Below are 19,055 nucleotides of genomic sequence, written 5' to 3' on the forward strand. Positions count from 1 at the left end.
ATGGGATTCTTTAAATACAAGATCATGTCATCTGCAAAGAGGGAGAGTTTTATTTCTTCTTTCCCTATTTGGATCCCCTTTATGTCTGCATCTTGTTCAAGCTTAGCATTTTTATAACTTAATTCTTAAATATTTTATTTCTTATGTTTTTGATAGGATTGTTTTTTAAATTTTGTTTGTTCATTGCAATAATACAGAAATATCCTTACTTATTATCTTTAATGTTACTGGTCTGCAGTCTGGCTAAACTTAGTAGTATTTTGAATATTTCTTTGTGAATTTTTAGTATTTTCTATAGGTAGGATCCTGTCACTTATGAATGAAAAGAAGTTTACCTCTTCCTTTCCAAACACACACACACACATATATATATTTCTACCATTTCTCATAAAATTGGTAGCACACTTTCCTTTTTAAATGTCTCCTTTGAAAGTAAGTCTGAGAGGGTATCTCACATGGTTTCCCTTGTTTAGAGCCACCTTGGATGTATTGTGTATCTACATGATTTCATCTTCCTCACTGTCCTTTGGTAAGAGGAGATTTTAGGGCCAAAAGTCCCCACTCCAGGGTCCCCAACTGAACTAAGTTGTGCTATCCACATCAATATGTTGATTAAAGAGACAAGTAATAGTGGAAGATAGAGAAAGAAAATTTAGCTGAACATAGCTGCATCTGAACACAGGCCCCCAAACTATCTTTAAGGAGCTTACTGGAACTTCAAGGTTTTATAGAATAAAAGAGGCAAGAGTAAGGATTTGAAATATGCATAGTTGACATAGCAGATAGGCTTGACCAGGTCAGTGGTCTGATTGATCATCATCTTAGTCTTGAATGGTTCCTGGAGAAATTACAATCACTACCATCACTTGAGAGCAGCAGTCTGGGTCTCACAATTACTTCTGCTATAGGTTACTGCTCCAGTTTACAGTCATTATAGGTTATTGCCCTTTGTGGGATGTCTTTGTTCTGCAAGGCTTGCTATTGCTTGGGGGGAGTTTTGGTCCTCCTTTGTATTAAAATTTTAGCAATCAGTCCTGTCCCTTCTGGAATTCTAGGTGACTATATGAGACTCAGGAAAAAAAAAAATCAAAGAGGTATACATAGAGCCTAAGAAGAACAAAATGGAGTTGGTAACATTGGTGTCCTCCTTCAATTCCTCACTGTCAAGTCACAATTTTAATTTCATGGGAGCTAAGGTCCCAAAGCCACCTCCCTCTTCTCCCCTCCCCTCCTCTCCCCTTTTCTTCCCTCCCCCCTCTCCTCCCTTCCCCTCCCCTCTCCTTCCCTCCCTTCCTCTCTTCTCACCTTTCTTCCTTTTTTTCATTCTTTTTTTGGGAACAAACTGGTTTATCTGGTGCCATTATTCACTCTGTAGTCATAAAGCTCCACATACCACTCTAATGGTTTTTATTATATGCTAATGATTTTGTGCTTAGAAACCAGGAAAACAAATCAGGCTCATTAGGAACAATCATGCCAAGGCCATTTTCTTTACTAGCTACTTATTGCTGATTGGGTCATAGTAGAGATCTCAAAATGGAAGATCTTGACAGGATTAGAGAATTACTTTCATATGCCTTTTGTGGGGAATATAACAAGTATTTTTTGAAATACAATTTTATTATTATTAAGTGGTATATAGAGAGGTTACCATTTCATAAGTCAGGTAATGAGTATATTTTGCTTTTGTAAGTTACCTTTGCTTTCCCCCTGTTTCCCCCTTCTGTTCCTGCCCACAAGTTAACAGAAGTATTTCTTTTTTTGGGTCCGGTTGTGGGGCCTGAACTCTGGTCCTGGGCGCTGTCCCTCAGCTCTTCAGCTCAAGACTAGTGCTCTACCACTTGAGCCACAGCGCCACTTTTGGCTTTTTTCTTTTTGCTTATGTGGTGCTGAGGAATCAAACCCAGGGCCTCATGCATGCAAAGCAAGCGCTCTACCACTGAGCCACCTTCCCAGCCCAACAGAAGTATTTCTAAGTTGGTACAAATGGTCTGGGCGCTAGCCTTACGAATTGCAGTAAGTTAAACAGCACTGATGAGGAGAAATGAAAGGAAAATAACAGGCTTAAAGATAAGTGTCTCCATTCAGAAAAAAAATGATTTTAGCCATTTACTAAATTGATCAGCAGAGACAATATGTTTATATCTCATCACTTTAGTTACACTGTTTGAATAATTAAGGATATAATTACAGCACGCTTACCTCCCCCAGTTGTGGGGCTTGAACCTGGGGCCTGGGCACTGTCCCTGAGCTCTCTTTGCTCAAGACTAGCACTCTACAACTTCAAGCCACAGTGCCACATCTGGTTTCTGGTGGTTAATTGGAAATAAGAGTCTCACAGACTTCTCTGCCCCAGCTAGCTTTGAACTACCATCCTTAAATCTCAGCCTCCTGTGTAACTAGGAGCCACCAGCACCCAGCAATACTCTGTCTTGATAACAGTACAAGTTCTCCTTTGAACAGCAGTCATGCCTAAGGCAATCTGATTTTGGAAGCTTTCTTGCAAAGGAAGTGTGTAGTCTATGATTTAAGAGTGGTGGTAGCCTGTCTTAATTGGTTAAAAGCTCTGTGTGTGTGTGTGTGTTTGTGTGTGTGTTTGATTAGTGCTTAAGTAAAAACCCTATATCGAATAGGGCCTGTATATTAATATACTCCTATATTGAATATAGCCAGGAGTAGAACCACCAAGAAGTTCTCTTTATTTGGTTTCTGGCTTTTACTGTGTTTGGATTATAGGGAACTAACAAATGGGAGACAGTTTGTTCTGGAAGGCATGGGCAACTCCAGCTGCTCCAAACAATACATTCATAGGGCAAGCAGGACCACTCATGGTTTTTGCATTTACATAGCCATCCTTGTGGTACAGAATGTGCCCTTGTCTGTGACATGAATTTGTTGGCTAAGCCATGGATTCAATTTTGATAGATTTCATATAACCATCTCTTGGGGTACAACCCATGATTCAGAGGGTTTCACAATAATTAGTTTTAACTGCTTGGAGCTATATTTTCCTAGCTGAACTTGTTTTGTCCTTAACCACTTGATTCATCATTTACTCCATAGCCCAAACTGGAGTGGCATTGACTAAAGCAAACACAATTTTGTTACAGTTAACTGTTTAAAACATCCCAGGGTACTCTTGATTAGAGGATAGGAATAGGCATTCTCTGCCAGGTGAAGGAAAAATACATGCTTCCCAATTCTAGGCCACATGGACAATTTTTATTATAAACCAATTAACTAGTTTTTCCAAGGCAGTCTAATGGGGGCAGAGAAGGGGAGCTTCTTGTACATGCAAGTTAGTCTGCCAATGGACTTCAGAAACTACAGAGTCTAATCTGGAAAAAGATAGACTGAGGTGCTTTGGAGCAAGGAAAAAGTGAAGTGACAGAAGTATAATTAATGATTCAGGTGTGCTGCTCGGAAAAAGTGCCTTTTTTGAAGAGATATTTGAGGTCTTTTATGGAAATTTCTGTTTAGTGGGATAACGTAGATTTTGTAGGGATCAGGAGGGCTAATCTTAGCTTCCTGAAGAAGCTAGCTAGGTTTACAGCTGTGAACTCCCTGGTACCTGGCTTGATTCCATGTCACCCATTTGTTTTGTTACCTCTGAAACAAGAGAAGTCTTCTGTTCTTTGTAAGGAATCGGGTATGCCATATATAGGGATAATGTCTTTTAGCAGAGCTCATACCACCTCTGAAGCTCTTGGGATATGCCTTGACCCAACTAGAAAATGTATCAACAAAAGCTAGTAGGTAACTGAAGTTTTTAGCAGTCTTAGGCATATGGGTGAAGTGTACTTTCAGTCTTTAAAGGAATTGACCATAATCCTGAGCACCCTGAGATTATAGGCAGCTGTTTTTCTTCAGATACTCTTTAAACAAAGTTGGCACCTCTGGGTTACCTCTTCTATTATTTGATGTAATCCTGGCCCTCTGAGGTATCACTGAAAAAATTAAGTTAATATAATCCACTCAACATTAGAGTCTTAATGGAGATAGTTAAGCCATAACAAAAATACCTTCCAATAGAGAAAGGGTTTCATAAATTTCATTGTTGGGCTCTTCTACCTGTTTACAGTCTCCTTTTGATACCTAGGGCAGTGTGTGATTGATTGCTACCTCTTTTGCCCATGAAGGAGTTTGCATATCATCTGAAGATCCTTTGTATCATTATTGGAGGTAGAAACCTCTCTCCATATAACACCATAGGCATAGATAATCATAAAGGCATACTTTTGTCCTTCTGGAGACTATTATTGTAACCTTTTGAGCAGATGTATATTCTGGGGGTAGTTTTGATTTGATGAGCTCTTGTAGAGGCACTACTGAATAACCAGAGTGGTGTTTTACATAATACATGAAGCTCTTTTCATGCATGAAGAGTTCTCAGTTTGCATAACCTACTTCTAGTGTGTCACACCTGTCAGCTACAAAAGTATAAAGAACTTCCACAAATCAATGCATCATGGTTAGAGGATCAGATCCTGCAGGCAGACAGCAACATAGCTAGTTCTAAACCTGATAGTTGTTTGAAGGGTCACATTAAGGTCATCTAACAAGATCGCTTGATATTTGTCCAGCCTCCTGGCAGTTCAGCAAGTTTAAGACCTGATGTGACAATAGTATTAGATCATCCCAAGGGTAAACTTTTCAGCTTCCTTCACATCACAAGTGGCTGCTGGGCTGGAGGCATGGCTCAAATGGTAGAGCACCAGCAATGAACAAAAAAAGCCAAGCAAGAACTCAAAGGCCTAAGCTATTGTCCAGAAAGGAGCAGGCCACCCATTGGCCATATAGTCCAATTGCTTCGAGAAATACAGGTTGGGAAACTACCCAGCAACTGAAAAGAACAAGGTTGAGCATGGGCAAACCTCCATCAGTCCTTGAGAGTTTTAAGAACAGTTTAACATTTGTTAACCAAATTAAAGGCTCAAGATCTATCCCAATTAAAACTAAGGGCTTCACTATTATAAGCTCCAAATTAAGTATCTGTATTCTGTAGTAGCTTGTCAGTCCCAGGAACCTTCTGAACTTCATTCAGGTCTTGGGGACCTAAATACTGTCCTCACTACCCTTGATATAACCTCAGGTAAACAACTTGTTCTTTGCAAATTTTGCTTCAGAAAAAGACATTTTATACCAGCATTCAGCAAAGTGATTCTGAATCTGGATGGTGTTTCTTAGGCGAGGCTCTTGATGAGCAAATCATCTACATACTGCAGCGGAGTTCCCCAATTCAAATAATAACATTTAAAACTGTTGTAGTTAATATATTCTCAAAGCTCACTGGTGAGATTTTTAATCCAAGTGGCAGCACTACCAAACAGTATTAAAGAATAGTCGATGAGAGTCTGTCCATTTGAAGGCAAAAGGTATTCGCAGCTCACTTACATGTAGAATGGAAAAGCAAGTGAACCATTTACCCTCTGCCAATAAGAAATTTAGAAGAATGTAAGGGTTAGGTACTATAGGGTAAATATCCTGAAAAATTTTATTAATGGCTTATAGATAATGAATAAAATACTAGTCCTCAGATTGTTTTTTGTTGTTGTTGTTTTTTGTCACTTGTGGGGCTTGTTTAAACTCAGGACTAGTGCTTTTCCCTTAAGCCACAGCTCCACATGGACTTTACTGCCTGGTCTGGCTTTAATCCACGATCCTCAGATCTCTACCTCCTGAGTAGCTAGCATTCAGTTTATTGTTAAACTGACAAGATACAAGTATAATAATGTGAGTGGAACAGCATACAAATCAATTCAGTAATCTAAGGTCAATTTGTTATAGAGGAAAAATAAAATTAAGTATAAATTTAATGTTAGCCAAGTTTTCACATCATTGATGGTAATGTGCTATAATGGACTATACCTTCACATTTACTTATTGCTCGCTCATTCAGGGAGTTCTCAAAGGTTTTTGTATCAATTATAATATCCATTCAAAATAATTTTTCTTGAGTTATTATCTATAATGCGTGGCTGAAGTAAATAGCCAGCAGCCTAGCCTCATTAAGACTATCTCAGTAGTGTTGTTTACTTTCTTGTCCATTTGGGTCACAATTGATAAACTCTATTAGAAAGTAATATCAAATGTGGCTTTTACTTACAATGTAGTTGGAACTAAAGCTTATCATGTTGGGTTGGGTATTAAATACTGTATTTTTAAAAATGAGTGGTAGGGCTGGATCAGATTTCACTTTAGAATTTGGAGGAGTTATGGATTGGATTCTTTTTTTGGTCCACCATGGGGCTTGAACTCTGGACCTGAACGCTCTCCTTTAGCTCTTCAGCTCAAGGCTAGCTTGCTACCATTTGAGCTACAGTGCCACTTCCGGTTTTCTGGTAGTTTATTGGAGATAAGAATTTCACAGGCTTTCCTGCCCGGGCTGGCTTTGAACCGAGATCCTCAGATCTCAGCCTCTTGAGCAGCTAGGATTACAGTTGTGAGCCACCAGCACCTAGCTGTCTTTTTTTTTGTTTGTTTGTTTTTATTTTAAGCCTGTAAGTGGTGGAATTAGAGTATCTTAAACAGAAACAAGACGACAGTAGAAGGCATGACACTTTGGTGGCTTTTCCTGGGTTAACATCAGCTGAAGATGGAGTGCCTATTCAGGTGGCACATACACCTGTATTTACTGCTTCTCTGGGAGGAAGGTTACTTAATAATTGAGCTCACAGAGCAAGTTTGTCCATACCAGTGGAACTAGACACTAGCACATACAGAAAGCTGTGAATCAGAATACTAGGTCACCTTAGTGGCTGTAGGAAAATCTGCTTTTGGGGCTTTCCCAATACTCCAGTAATAGGTAGAATCCAATTAGTCCTTTTTGCTAAAGGAGTCATTAAATAATATAGCTTCATTATTGATTAGGAACCTATGGTCTTGTACTACACTGTCAGTTATGCCCTAATCTTCTGTGAGGAAATAATGTTTGGAGCCTAAAGATTTGTCAGAGGACTTCTTAGTCCCCATCAAAATCACCATTGATTCCTGTCATCAGAAACTTCTCAGAAATGGTGCTGTGAGCTCAAAGTAGTTAAGCACTAGCCTTGAGCTGAAATACTCAAGGACAGTGCCCAGGCCCAGAGTTCAAGCCCCATGACCGACCAAAAAAAAAAACAAACTTCTCAAATCTGTCTTTTTTTTCTTTTTTTGGTCCACCATGGGGCTTGAACTCTGGACCTGAACGCTCTCCCTTAGCTCTTCAGCTCAAGACTAGCTTGCTACCATTTGAACTACAGTGCCACTTCTGGTTTTCTGGTAGTTTATTGGAGATAAGAGTTTCACAGGCTTTTCTGCCCGGGCTGGCTTTGAACCGAGAGCCTCAGATCTCAGCCTCTTGAGCAGCTAGGATTACAGGTGTGAGTCACCAGCACCTAGCTGTCTTTTTTTTTTTTTAAGAGTTTGGAATTGGTTGTCTTTTAATACTCATCAAAGTATGCATATCAGTTTTCTCCTAAGAACTTTTTTTCCTTTTTAAGTAGGACTTTCAGTTCTAGATTTCTAATTCTGGGTGATTCAGCAAAAGCCGTGGTTTATTAAACCATCTCATTATAGACTTTGTGGGCTATGTTAATTAAGAAGTGTTCATGCCCACAGTCCTGTAGTTTTCACTTAGTATTGCCCAGTGAAGGTCATATTGATAGTTCATATATTTTCAGAGGCTTCTAGAACAAACCTAGTATTTGCCTGTAGGTTTGGTATATTTTTTCTAACCAGACTTCAGGGGTTATTTTTCCTCTGATGTCTTAGATACCTTCTGTTGAACCTTTGCATGACACTTAGGATCTGAATTTGGATTCTAATTTAGCAACCTTGTCAGTATTGAATTTCTTGGATCTGGAGTGTTTTGGTGTCAGCCTGGTGAAGGATCTGAAATTTCTCATTAACCTCATTTAAGATGTCTTTTTTTTTCTGAAGACAATGTTATATTGAACCCTGTTTATACATTAGCCCACGTAGGGTTATGATTGACAATTATGGTTGGTAATTAGTTCAACCATTCATTGGGATCATCACAGATGGAAGGTTAGAACTTTTTCAATTAAACAGGTTAGAGTAAAAAATGATGTGAATCTAGTACTTGTCCTTGGACATTTAATACTCCTGGTGGTTACTGTGTCTGGGAATTTTACTGCCCTGCTCAGGTGGACATCTTGGCCAAATTAGATGCTCTGGTGGGTCTTAAAAGACTGTTCCAGACCCAGGTGCCCATGGCTTATGCTGTGATCCTACCTGTGCAGGAGGCTAAGTGATAAGGATCATAGCAAAGATAGCCTGATTAGGAAAGTCTGTAAGACTGCTTCAGGCTTATCAACACATCAAGAAGACAACCTTCCTCCTACAATGTTGAAGCCACAACTTGGGGCAAGACATTTCTTTGAGAAACAAGTTTAAGTAATACTGTTTTATATTTGTTCAACTATGTTTGGATGATCTTTTCATTTCTCACCAACATTCTATCAGTTTCAATAACAATTTATCTTTATTGTTCTACTTGCTCATAATATAGCTGTAAAGGCCTTTCAGGCTCTTTCCTGTGATTTATAATACTCCACTTACTCAAGAAACATCGCAGGTTCTTTAGTGCTTTGCTATTTGTCTTTGTGTGAGTGTCCAAATCCACTCTGAGTAGAAAGAGCACTCTATGCAGTTCATCACTTAGCTCCTCCCAGGCCTCCTTAGGTAGCATCAAAATTATGTATAGGTGTCAAGTGAAAATATCATTCTGGAGAGGCATCAGGTTAAGGGTAGAGGAGCATCTTTTTTTTTTTTTTCCAAGCCCTGGGAAAATACCCAGTAACATCCTTGTGTCTTCCTGTTTTATAACACCATGGTCTCTGTTCTGCTGAAACAGAATTCTCTCTGGCACATACATGGTCCATGTTCACATCATTCACAGTTTCCTCCAATTGCATCTCAACAAACAATTTGACTCTTGAGAACCAGTAGGCTTGTTTATCCTGGAGATGGTTGTGTCATTGCTTACAGATAATTACAACAGGGTCTCTTGACTTTTCAGATGGCAAACCACAGGATTTCTTCTGACTCTGTTGCATCTGCCAGTAGTTGCTTGAGCTTGGAGTCTACTCTTTGCACTGAGCAAATAGTGCCCATGTTCAACAAAGGCATCCAAGCAGGTAAATCAACTTTTCTATGAAAATAAAAAGGGTTCTTAAACATAGATTCACCTCTCACATATTAAAGGAAATAAAATCAGGTGCTGATGTTTCATGCCTATAATCCTGGTTACTCAGGAGATGGAGTCTGAGGATCATGGTTAAAAGCCAGCAAGGGCAGAAAAGTCCATGAAACTCTTATCTCCAGTTCTCAAAAAAAGCAAAAGTGGTGCTGTGGCTCAAGTGGTAGAGAGCTAGCCTTGAGCAAAAGAAGCTCAAGGACAATGCCCAGGCTCAGAGTTCAAGCCCCAGGACCAGCAAAATAAATAAGTAAATAAGTAGATAAATAAGTATGAAATCAACATCAAAACTATAGACATCTAGGTGTTACTTTTCATTTATAAATTGACAAAAATCCAAGTATATAAGCTAGAAATTATCTAGTTGTTATGCTCCTCCTGGTAAGGGTATAACTTGGTAAAATCTCTGCGAGAGTAATTTGGCAGTTTCTAGCAAAATTATTTTAACCCATCATTTTTGCTGTGGCACTTTAGCCTGGAGATATGTATACTTGGATATTTGCAAAATGTCAAGTATGAATATTGAAATATTACCTCAGATAGAAGAAAATTAAAACTGGTACTCATCAGTAGCTGAATGGTTAAATCAGTTCTTATACTTGCATATAATGAAATCTTGTGTAGAATAAGCAAGCTCTCTCTGTCCTAATACAGAAAGATCTCCAAGGTATATAATTGGAAAAAAAAAAGCCTCAAGGGATATAATAGTGTACAGTATATTACTACATGGGGAAGTGGCTCTGTGGCTCAAGAGGTAGAGCACTTGCCTTGAACTGAAGAGCTGAGGGACAGTGCCCAGGTCCAGAGTTCAAGCCCCATGACCAACAAAATATTTTTTTTTAAATAAAGGATTATTATTAATAAATGCGTTTTTTTTTCTTTTTTGGGTTGGTTAACTGATTTTGGGGCTGGTCCTGGGGCTTGTACTTAGGGCCTGGGCAATGTCTCTGAGCTTTTTTGCTCAAAGATATCATTCCTATCACTTGAGCCACAGATCTTTGGTGGGTATTTGGAGATAAAGAGTCTCACAGACTTTTCTGCCTGGGCTGGCTTTAAACTGAGATTCTCAGATCCAGCCTTCTTAGTAGGTAGGCATAAGTTACCAGTGCCCAGACTCTACTGTACACACACACAATTTTTTTCTAAATAAAGGAATCAGGAGAATTTCTTGAACCTATAAAAACAATTTTCTGGAATGATAGGATTCATGGAGTGAATAAAACACAAGGGTGGAAGGAGGGTTTTCAGTTTTTACCTTTCTGTACCTTTTGACTTTATAAAGTAACAATAAGTGAAGATCTTGTTTTTCTTCCCTTTAGTTGTCTGTATCTGTAGTTGTCATTATCAACATCTTCCATACCTTGGTAATTGCCATTAAGGATCTCCCAAGTGCTTACTATCTTTCTCACTTTCTCACTATCATTTACATATGAATGCATATTTAGTCTTTGTCTCTAATATGTAAACTTAGAAACAAAAACCTTCTTCCTCCCTCTCTTCTTCCTCCTCTCTGTCTCTAATTTCTTAACCATGCTTCCCTTTTTCTTCTTGTTCCCTTACTCACTAAAAAGGCAACATTTCTTTGAATCATTTTGCAGGGTTTACCTGTTGACTTAAAATAAAACCATCATCACCTAAACCCCATAGATGTTTCCAGAGACATCTGTGATCTTTCTTTCAGGTAACTTGGAGATTTTGGATGGTGTCAAAAAACATACTCGTGATGTTGGAGTGACTTTCCCAACTCCATGTTCTAGTGAAGCCAGATTAGAAGAGGAGAGTGATGAGACTTCTGTGTCAGAAGAAATAATCAAAGAGAAAACACTCTTTGCCAGTCCTCTTGAAGACAAAAAGTTAAAGAGTAAGCAGAATTCCTATGAAGGTCAGTGCATTTTCTCTTTCTTTTGTAATTTTTATTTTGAAGGTTGATTTCGCATTCCAGTTAGCTTATAATCATTGTGGCAGAAAAAGTAGTGAGTGAAGTCTCTTACAATGCTGAGAGTCTTTGTTTTTGGATGACTGTATTGGCTCTTCCAAACCCCATCCACTATTTGGACAAATGTTGAAAATATCTGGAACAATATTTGCAGAGTGTTACAGTTAATACTCAAGGGCACCCTGGGGGTACCTGACAGCTGAGCCCCTAAAAGTCTGTATTATATACTTGTCTTTGATGGTAGTTGGGTGGGACTAAAAAAAAAATCTCTCTTCTTCTTAAAAATATTTCCTGTAGGAGTTTCCTGGTTTGTTCCTGTGGAAAATGTGAAGCCTGCAACTAAGAAAGAAAACTGTCCTAAGAGTTATGGTCCTGGTATCTCCTGGTTTGAGCCAATGTCCAGAACCAAACCTTGGAGAGAGCCACTGCGAGAACAGAACTGGCAGAAGCAGTGCATGGTTGGTTGGGGATTACAGCCGGGCCCAGGAGGAGATGTTGGCCAAGAGCAACTGACGCCATTCGTGAGGACAACTCTGCAGGTATTTTTAAGAGTGGAAAAGGACAAGTCACAGATGAGTTAGGTGTGTGACTGGCATTCTGGGGTTTAGTTACATGACCTTGTTAGCAGCTATGCAGTTCATCTCTTTCACTGTGTAAGGGCTTGGTTTCTCATTAGTCAACGTCTGTAATATTCATAATGCTCTAAATAGTGTATCTCACCTGAGATGTGGAGACAAGCCAATAGAAGGGAAGTGATTATGGCACTACTTGTCAAATGCCTAAATACCAACCTGTGAAGTTCATAGAAGCCTGGTGTATGCCAACATTGTATTTGTTTCTGTACTTAGGTAGTCTGTTCCTATTTTATACAAGATTCAAAAGGCACCTGGCTGGGGCTGGGAAGGTGGCTCAGTGGTAGAGCACTTGCCTTGCATGCATGAGGCCCTGGGTTCGATTCCTCAGCACCACATAAGCAAAAGGAAAAAAATTTTTTAAAAAATCAAAAGGCACCTGATAATTGTGTTGTGTTCTTTCTCTCTTCTCTCTCTCTTTTTTCTTTCTTTGTCTCTTTCTCTGGCAGTCTGTCTCTTACCTTCTCTCTCTTACTCTATTTCCAGTATTGACACTCAGCCCTCAACAAGTGTCTTCTTTGAGGACTAAAATAAATGTTATTTAATGATAGGTGTGTTTGAAGAGGATAGTAAAAAGATATTAAACTCTTGTCTTATCAACATTTAAGAAAGTTGTAACTGCCACAGTTTTAGTTCTGAGCTTAAACCAAAAACACTTCTTTGAGCTCTTTGATTTCCCTTCTAGAGCTCTCCCAGTTTTGTGTGATCAGAGAATCGTTCTATTCTAGATTTTTTTCTGTGATTTAGAAAGAGGATCTCCAAACCTGCTAGGCAAGGGCTGTTTTTCTGGGCACTGAAGAGATCAGACTCCATCATTCATATGAGCTTGGGCCTTTTCTCCTTAGGAATCACTTCAGCTTCACAGACCTGACTTCATCTCTCGCTCTGGAGAGCGGGTTAAGCGCCTCAAGTTAATAGTCCAGGAAAGGAAGCTGCAGAATGTGTTTCAGAGTGAGCGGAATGCGCTGTTCAATGCCATGCACCCCCTGCCTAAGAGAGGTACCTGCTCTTGTCATTTTCCTACAAGTGATAGAGAAGGCTGGGCTGCTGCTCTGCTGGAAAGTGCTGCTCAGTGTGAGGCCACGTAGGAGGGTTGAATATGCCTTTTGCTTGCTGAGACTCAAATCTCTGTGGTAGCAGACCAGCACAACCTAGTTCTCAACACTTCTGTGTTCCAAGTACGCCAGTTACTCTGACCAGTCACTGCATTTTACAAAGGAGAACATGTGTAAGAAGAGTTTTTTTTTTAATACACTAGCTGTGGGTCATGAACAATTTGATTCCAAAAAATATGTTTCCTTTGAAGAAGGACCCAATTCTGGCTGCCTACCTCATATGATGGTAGTAACAACAACAATAGGAAACCGGTAGTAATCCTTCCACCTTCTCTGGTGGTCTCATAGCATATCTTGCGGTAGGTACAATAAATATCTAAGATATTTACCTAAGATCTCAAGCAATGAAACATGAAAGCTGTGAAAACTGTGAAGTACTACCTAATGCTGTCATCACAACCTGTAAACTGGTTGTTCTTAGAGTTCCCACTGTCTGGTCTGTGCTACAAGGACCACAGGCTGCTCTCACAGTTGCCCTATCCAGTCCTGCTTTGGCCTTGGCCACAGTCAGTGTTCAATATCTGATATGGCTAGCTCAGGTTAGGAGGTCAAAGGCTAGCAGCTTCTTCTTGTAGCTCTAGACTATCACTAACCTTTCCTGATTAAATCAATAAATATCACTTCTTTCTTAGTTCTTAGGATAGTCCAGAAGAACAAACCTATTGGGAGGAAGGAAATGATTCAGAGGTCTAAACGGTAAGGAAAAAAACAACAACAGGTAATTATGGAAATGTATATCAAACCACTAGATGGTCAAGAACTCTACCTTACCCTCACTTATGGCTCTCAGTACAAAAGGAATAGTGAAATAGATAGCAGATACGGTATAAATGATTCATATACAAAACAAAAAATAGGCTCTATGGATGTCCATGCCTTTGTAACTAAAGAATATTTAGAAAATAATTTGTCTATTTGAGGCTAACCCTTTTTTCTTAGCAATACTATTTCTAGCAGTCTATCTAATAAAGTGAAAAAGAAGCATTCTTTCCAGCACATTTAATTAGGCTTTCAAAATCAAGTTACAAAAGCATGCATAGACAGGTGCTATTTGGGGGCCTCTAAAAACAAGTATTTGTGCTTATGTAAATGTACTTTGTATATGTGTGTATGTGTATATATTATACAATATCTCTATAAGACACACACACACACATGTGTGTATGTGTATATATTATACAATATCTCTATAAGACACACACACACACACACACACACACACACACACACACACACACACACACACACACACACACACACACACACAAACACCTGGTAATAGCAGATCCCTTTGGGGGGAAAAAAATTTATTGCTAGGTTACAGTGGCCAGGGATAGGAAATACACAAATATTTACCTTTTTATACCACTTGAGTCTGTGCTATTGTAAACATTACCTTCATTTATTTAATTTGGTCTGTTCATCATGAGGATGCCATGGGAAGTTAAGTTAAGGGATAATTTTAGGGATTCACCGGAAGCTTGCTTGCTTCAATAGTTGTTTTATAGTTGGAGTAGTGCTTCTGAAATAGTGGCTCTGGAAAGCAGTCCATCTCATGTAACTGAAGCAGTCCTCTGGAGATCTGGTATTTTTACTCTCCATTTCATAAACCTTTGAAAGTCATGCCCAAGGGATGCTTGAATTCACTGGCTCTCTCAGAGTGGTCAGTGGGTCTTTGAGAGTTGCTGAAGCCCTTTCAGGGCATGTGCAAGATCAAAGCTACTTTCAAACCACTAAGGCCACTGTGTGCCTTTTTCTCTTGTTGTACTTATGGAGGCAAAAATCAATGGAGAGGAGGTTAGGATTTCAGAACCACTGTTGAAGACATCAGCAGCACCAACCTGGCTCCAAAATGTCAGCAGTGCCATGCAGCACACAAAGCACTTGTAGTCCACCCTGAAATCTGGTAATCTGACTTAAGAATATGACAGACATTCTCCTGACAAGGAAGAATGAGTTCCTCACTTCAGCTGAAGAAACAGCTGACAGTATTAACTGCCAATGGAAACAAGTGAGCTTAAGAAAACAATTCTGGAACACTTCTATCTACCCAGACAAGCTTGAAAAGTGTCCAGTGCTTAGACTTTTCACTGAATCAGCAGTAATATTAACAAATGTGACCATTTTTATCACTTTTAAATTTGTCAACACTGGAAAATCTGAAGAACACACTTGCCAAAACATTCCACATAAAACTACCACTTTTTGGGTTTCAAGAAGATTGAGCTGGGTGTGGTAGAATATATCTATAATGTCAGAACTGGAGAGGCTGAGGCAGCAGGAATGTGAGTTCCAGGCCAGCCTGGGTTACAAAACAAGACTGTGCCTCAAAGAATCCAAAGCAGAAAGGATTGATTACCTGGAAAGAGCATTAAGCTACTTATTTGTCTAGGTTCTGGTTACATATGTGTGAAGTCTGATTCTTTAAATGTGTACTTTATTTTATTTTATTTTATTTTTTGTCGGTCGTGGGGCTTGAACTCTGGGCCTGGGCGCTGTCCCTCAGCTCTTCAGCTCAAGGCGAGCGCTCTACCATTTGAGCTACAGCGCCACTTCCGGTTTTTCTGGTGGTTTATTGGAGATAGGAGTCTCACGGTCTCTCCTGCCCGGGCTGGCTTTGAACCGCGATCCTCAGATCTCAGCCTCCTGAGTAGCTAGGATTAAAGGCGTGAGCCACCAGCGCCCGGCTAAATACTTGTTAGATTCTTTTTTTTTTTTTTTTTTTGTCGGTCGTGGGACTTGAACTCTGGGCCTGGGCACTGTCCCTCAGCTCTTCAGCTCAAGGCAAGTGCCCTACCACTTGAGCTACAGCGCCACTTCCTAAATGTGTACTTTAACTAGAATGACATGTGACAATAGACAATTCAGAGGGAAATAGGAAGTCCAGCTGACTTCCTTTAAACCACAGAGAGATTTGTTTTAAAAAAAAAAAAAGGGTAAAACACTGTACCAGCCTACAGTTTTTTGTTACTGTTGTTTTTAAGTTACTGTTATTTTTAAGTGGGTTAAGAAATAAGTAATTTTTAAGTAATTTATGTAATTTTTAAGGCTAGGGCATGGCTCAAGTAGTAGGACATTTTGCCCCCCAATATTTTTTAAACCCACTATTTTCCCAGAAGTGAGTACTGATAAGGCTTTGTTATATTTTTGTTTACCTGTTTATTCTATATCATGAGCCCCCCACCCTAGATATCAACTTTCCAATGGGATGATGGGTTACATAGTAGTGCTGGACATGCACAAGGGAGTAAATGCCTTGGAGAGGTTGAATTTAGGGATGTTTTGTAAGATGCAATCACATACCTCTGTACCTGCTAATCTCATTGCTTTCTGTCTTCCACCGGTGCCATTCTCTAAGGATTTATGAGCAGCTTCCAGAAGTACAGAAAAAGAGAGAAGAAGAGAAGAGGAAATCAGAATATAAGTCCAACCGGCTGCGAGCTCAGCTCTTCAGAAAGGTTTGTTGAGTTGTCATTCTGCTCAGAGTGGGATAACCAGGTTTATTAAGAGAGAGATGAAGGGAAGCACCTCTCAATGCCTAAGAAATGGAGTGAGTTCAAAAAGCACTGTTGTAGTGCTAGTATTTCAGACACAATGCACCTGTGATCAGTTTCAGCTCCTTAACCTTAATTGCAATGAAACCAAATGTCGCACATAGGAGGTGATGTTATCTCATGGTGGAATGAACAAGAGTCTTGCTCAAATGGATTCCCTGGGATGAAGACTGGCCACTGGGCTTGGAGGACCATGCCTTTACTGTTCCTGTTTCCTCCCAGCCTCCTCACTATACCTCTGAGGACTCTCAAAGTCAATTGCCAAAAGACTGAATCCCAGATCTTCCACAATGACTTAGAGAACTGTCTCTGGAGTGCCCTGAGCCCACACTGGGGAAGGCAGAGGGCTCTGTGTGGCCTTGCTACTGTGTTAGCATCACAGAACTGATCCCTTTGCTGTGCTTGTGTGTCATAAACTTATGGTGTGCTCAGTCTGTCATGACTAGAGATTGTCTCTATCTGTTAGAATTAAAAATATTGCTTGTAGATTATCTTTTTTAAACACTTTAGGAAGAATTCTTTAATTGTCATAGTTTCATAGTTGAGTAACATAAACAAGAAACAACTTGTGGAGAGAACCATCTAGGTCTCTTCAACAACAAAGCTGGGGTCAGGAGTGCCACCTGCCTTTGAGGGCACACTTACTTCTTTTTTGCCTTTTTTTTCCTTCACAGAAATTGACCAGTCAACTCCTGGGAAGAAAAGTTCCATGGGATTAATGTAAGATTATTTTCTCAGAGTCTTGGAGTTTTTTTTTTATGAACCCGGAGGAACATAGTCCTTATTTTTATGGATCTGGTTTAATAAAGCTTATTCTTTGTGTTCTGTGTGCTTATGTAATTTAGTCATTTCTGGGATGTGGGGCAGTGTGTCAAGTAGAGTGACAGATGGTTTAAAAGTAGTTCTTTCTCCATAGAGGCTTTTGCCACAGTGTTGTAAATCCCAATGGTACTATGTCTTAATTGTACTCAAGAATGAGCCCCTCTTTTTATGTGTTTTAGTTTAGAAAATAAATCACTTCTGATTGACTCACAGTAAACCAAACAACAAGAAAAGTAAATGTATGGGTAAGATGTAATAATGTTATTTAAGATAGTGAAAAGACAATGTGGGAAATAGGAGAGAATAACTGTCGCTCATGTAAACCACAAAGGGTTTTCATTCAGAATATATAATGAACTTGTATGAGTCGATTTCTTTAAAAGGCATAGGAAAATGGGCCATTCATTGGAAAATGGGCTAAGTAATAATAGAAGAACAAACACGTCTGCCCAGTTAACACAAAACATCGCTTCACTTTAATGAAGGAAATGCACATTATAAACAATAAAAATACCTTTTGAAGCTTAATAGTTTAGTGAATATTTTTAATTCTTTCCAAGTGTTGGCAAAAATATGGATCAAAATGCATTCACATATTGCTTTTAAGTGTGCACTCTGTCAAAAATGCCCACCACCAGTCCATCCAAGAAGATTAACAGCAACAGCTTCCTAACAGTAAACAACTGGAAACAACTCTGATGCCTTTTCACAAGAGAATGGGTAAGCAACTGGCATGTTCACACAAAAGAATTCTAGACAGAGGGGAAAATTAATAAACAACTGCCAATTCATTTTGATGAATCTTAGGAATAACTGAGTAGAAAACTACAGAATACATTGTATAATACTATCATTATTCATGTTCTAAAACAGGAAGACTGAGGTTGAAGGACTATTAGTGTGATGCTAAATAAAGTTCAAAAACAAGCCAGAGTAAAGGTGTTCAGTGACATGTGGACCCTGGTGGTTTTGAAATACATAAGCAGATAGACTGACAGAAACATACATAGATGATAGACTGATTAAATTGAGAAAAAATTTCACTTTTCAGAGAGATGGGCTTGGGAAAGAGACGCAGCTTTAAAAGTCTTGTCTACAGTAAAGAGACCTTTATTCATCAATCAGGTGGTATGATCATTTAATTTATGTAATGTATTTTATATAGTATATATGTTTGTATATAACATACACATTTTAGTCTATCAGATGTTTTCTAATGGTTTATTAGATTGTTAAACAGGTTAATAAGTAAATATCTTTAGCACTTACAAAATAAAGCTTCTATAAACATTAGGGCCCATATTTATCTGCCAACCCTCATGCACAGGTACTGGAGGACATACTAGGCTGAGGCCAGCAGCAACAGGGACATGTGCAAAAGTAGCAATAGAATAAAGCTTTAGAGTTTTGTATGGATGGTGGAGAAAGGTGGGAAAAAAGACTCAGAGAACCCAGATTGTATCAGGAACCAATGCAGGCAATCCACAAAGCTGAGCTGTGGCTCAAGAGGTAGAGTGCTAACCATGAGCAAAAAACGTTCAGGGACAGCACCTTAGCCTTTCAAGTACCAGGACTGTTACACACACATAAAAATGCCAACCTGGGCCAGTTGGTGAAATCCTGTATAAATTAAATAAATGTATCACTTAAGAGTGCAAATAAAACATTACAAACCAAGAGGATACTAGCAGTTTCCTTGCTTGTTTTGTGGGGTGTGGGGATGGGAAGCAGGATACCACCATGTATAGATCTTGTCCTCCTGTTCATCCTTTTATTGTCTTGCACCAGGCATTAGCT

At 39.2% G+C, this 19,055-nt stretch overlaps 1 protein-coding gene across 1 annotated transcript in view; it reads left to right on the plus strand.

The window, feature by feature from the left end:
- Alms1 (Alstrom syndrome protein 1) overlaps positions 1 to 17,263 on the plus strand; it is a 120,624-nt gene extending 103,361 nt beyond the window's left edge. Inside the window, exons 19-25 of the mRNA XM_013035792.1 lie at positions 9,023 to 9,140; positions 10,881 to 11,081; positions 11,433 to 11,674; positions 12,613 to 12,766; positions 13,515 to 13,578; positions 16,241 to 16,340; positions 17,111 to 17,263. Coding sequence (XP_012891246.1) covers positions 9,023 to 9,140; positions 10,881 to 11,081; positions 11,433 to 11,674; positions 12,613 to 12,766; positions 13,515 to 13,578; positions 16,241 to 16,340; positions 17,111 to 17,155 — 924 coding nt within the window. The 3' untranslated portion in view covers positions 17,156 to 17,263. The remainder of the gene's footprint in view (positions 1 to 9,022; positions 9,141 to 10,880; positions 11,082 to 11,432; positions 11,675 to 12,612; positions 12,767 to 13,514; positions 13,579 to 16,240; positions 16,341 to 17,110) is intronic.
- The last annotated feature ends 1,792 nt before the right edge of the window (positions 17,264 to 19,055 follow it).

The sequence above is a fragment of the Dipodomys ordii genome, unplaced genomic scaffold (assembly GCF_000151885.1).
Source record: "Dipodomys ordii isolate 6190 unplaced genomic scaffold, Dord_2.0 Scaffold220, whole genome shotgun sequence".
Lineage (NCBI taxonomy): Eukaryota > Metazoa > Chordata > Mammalia > Rodentia > Heteromyidae > Dipodomys > Dipodomys ordii.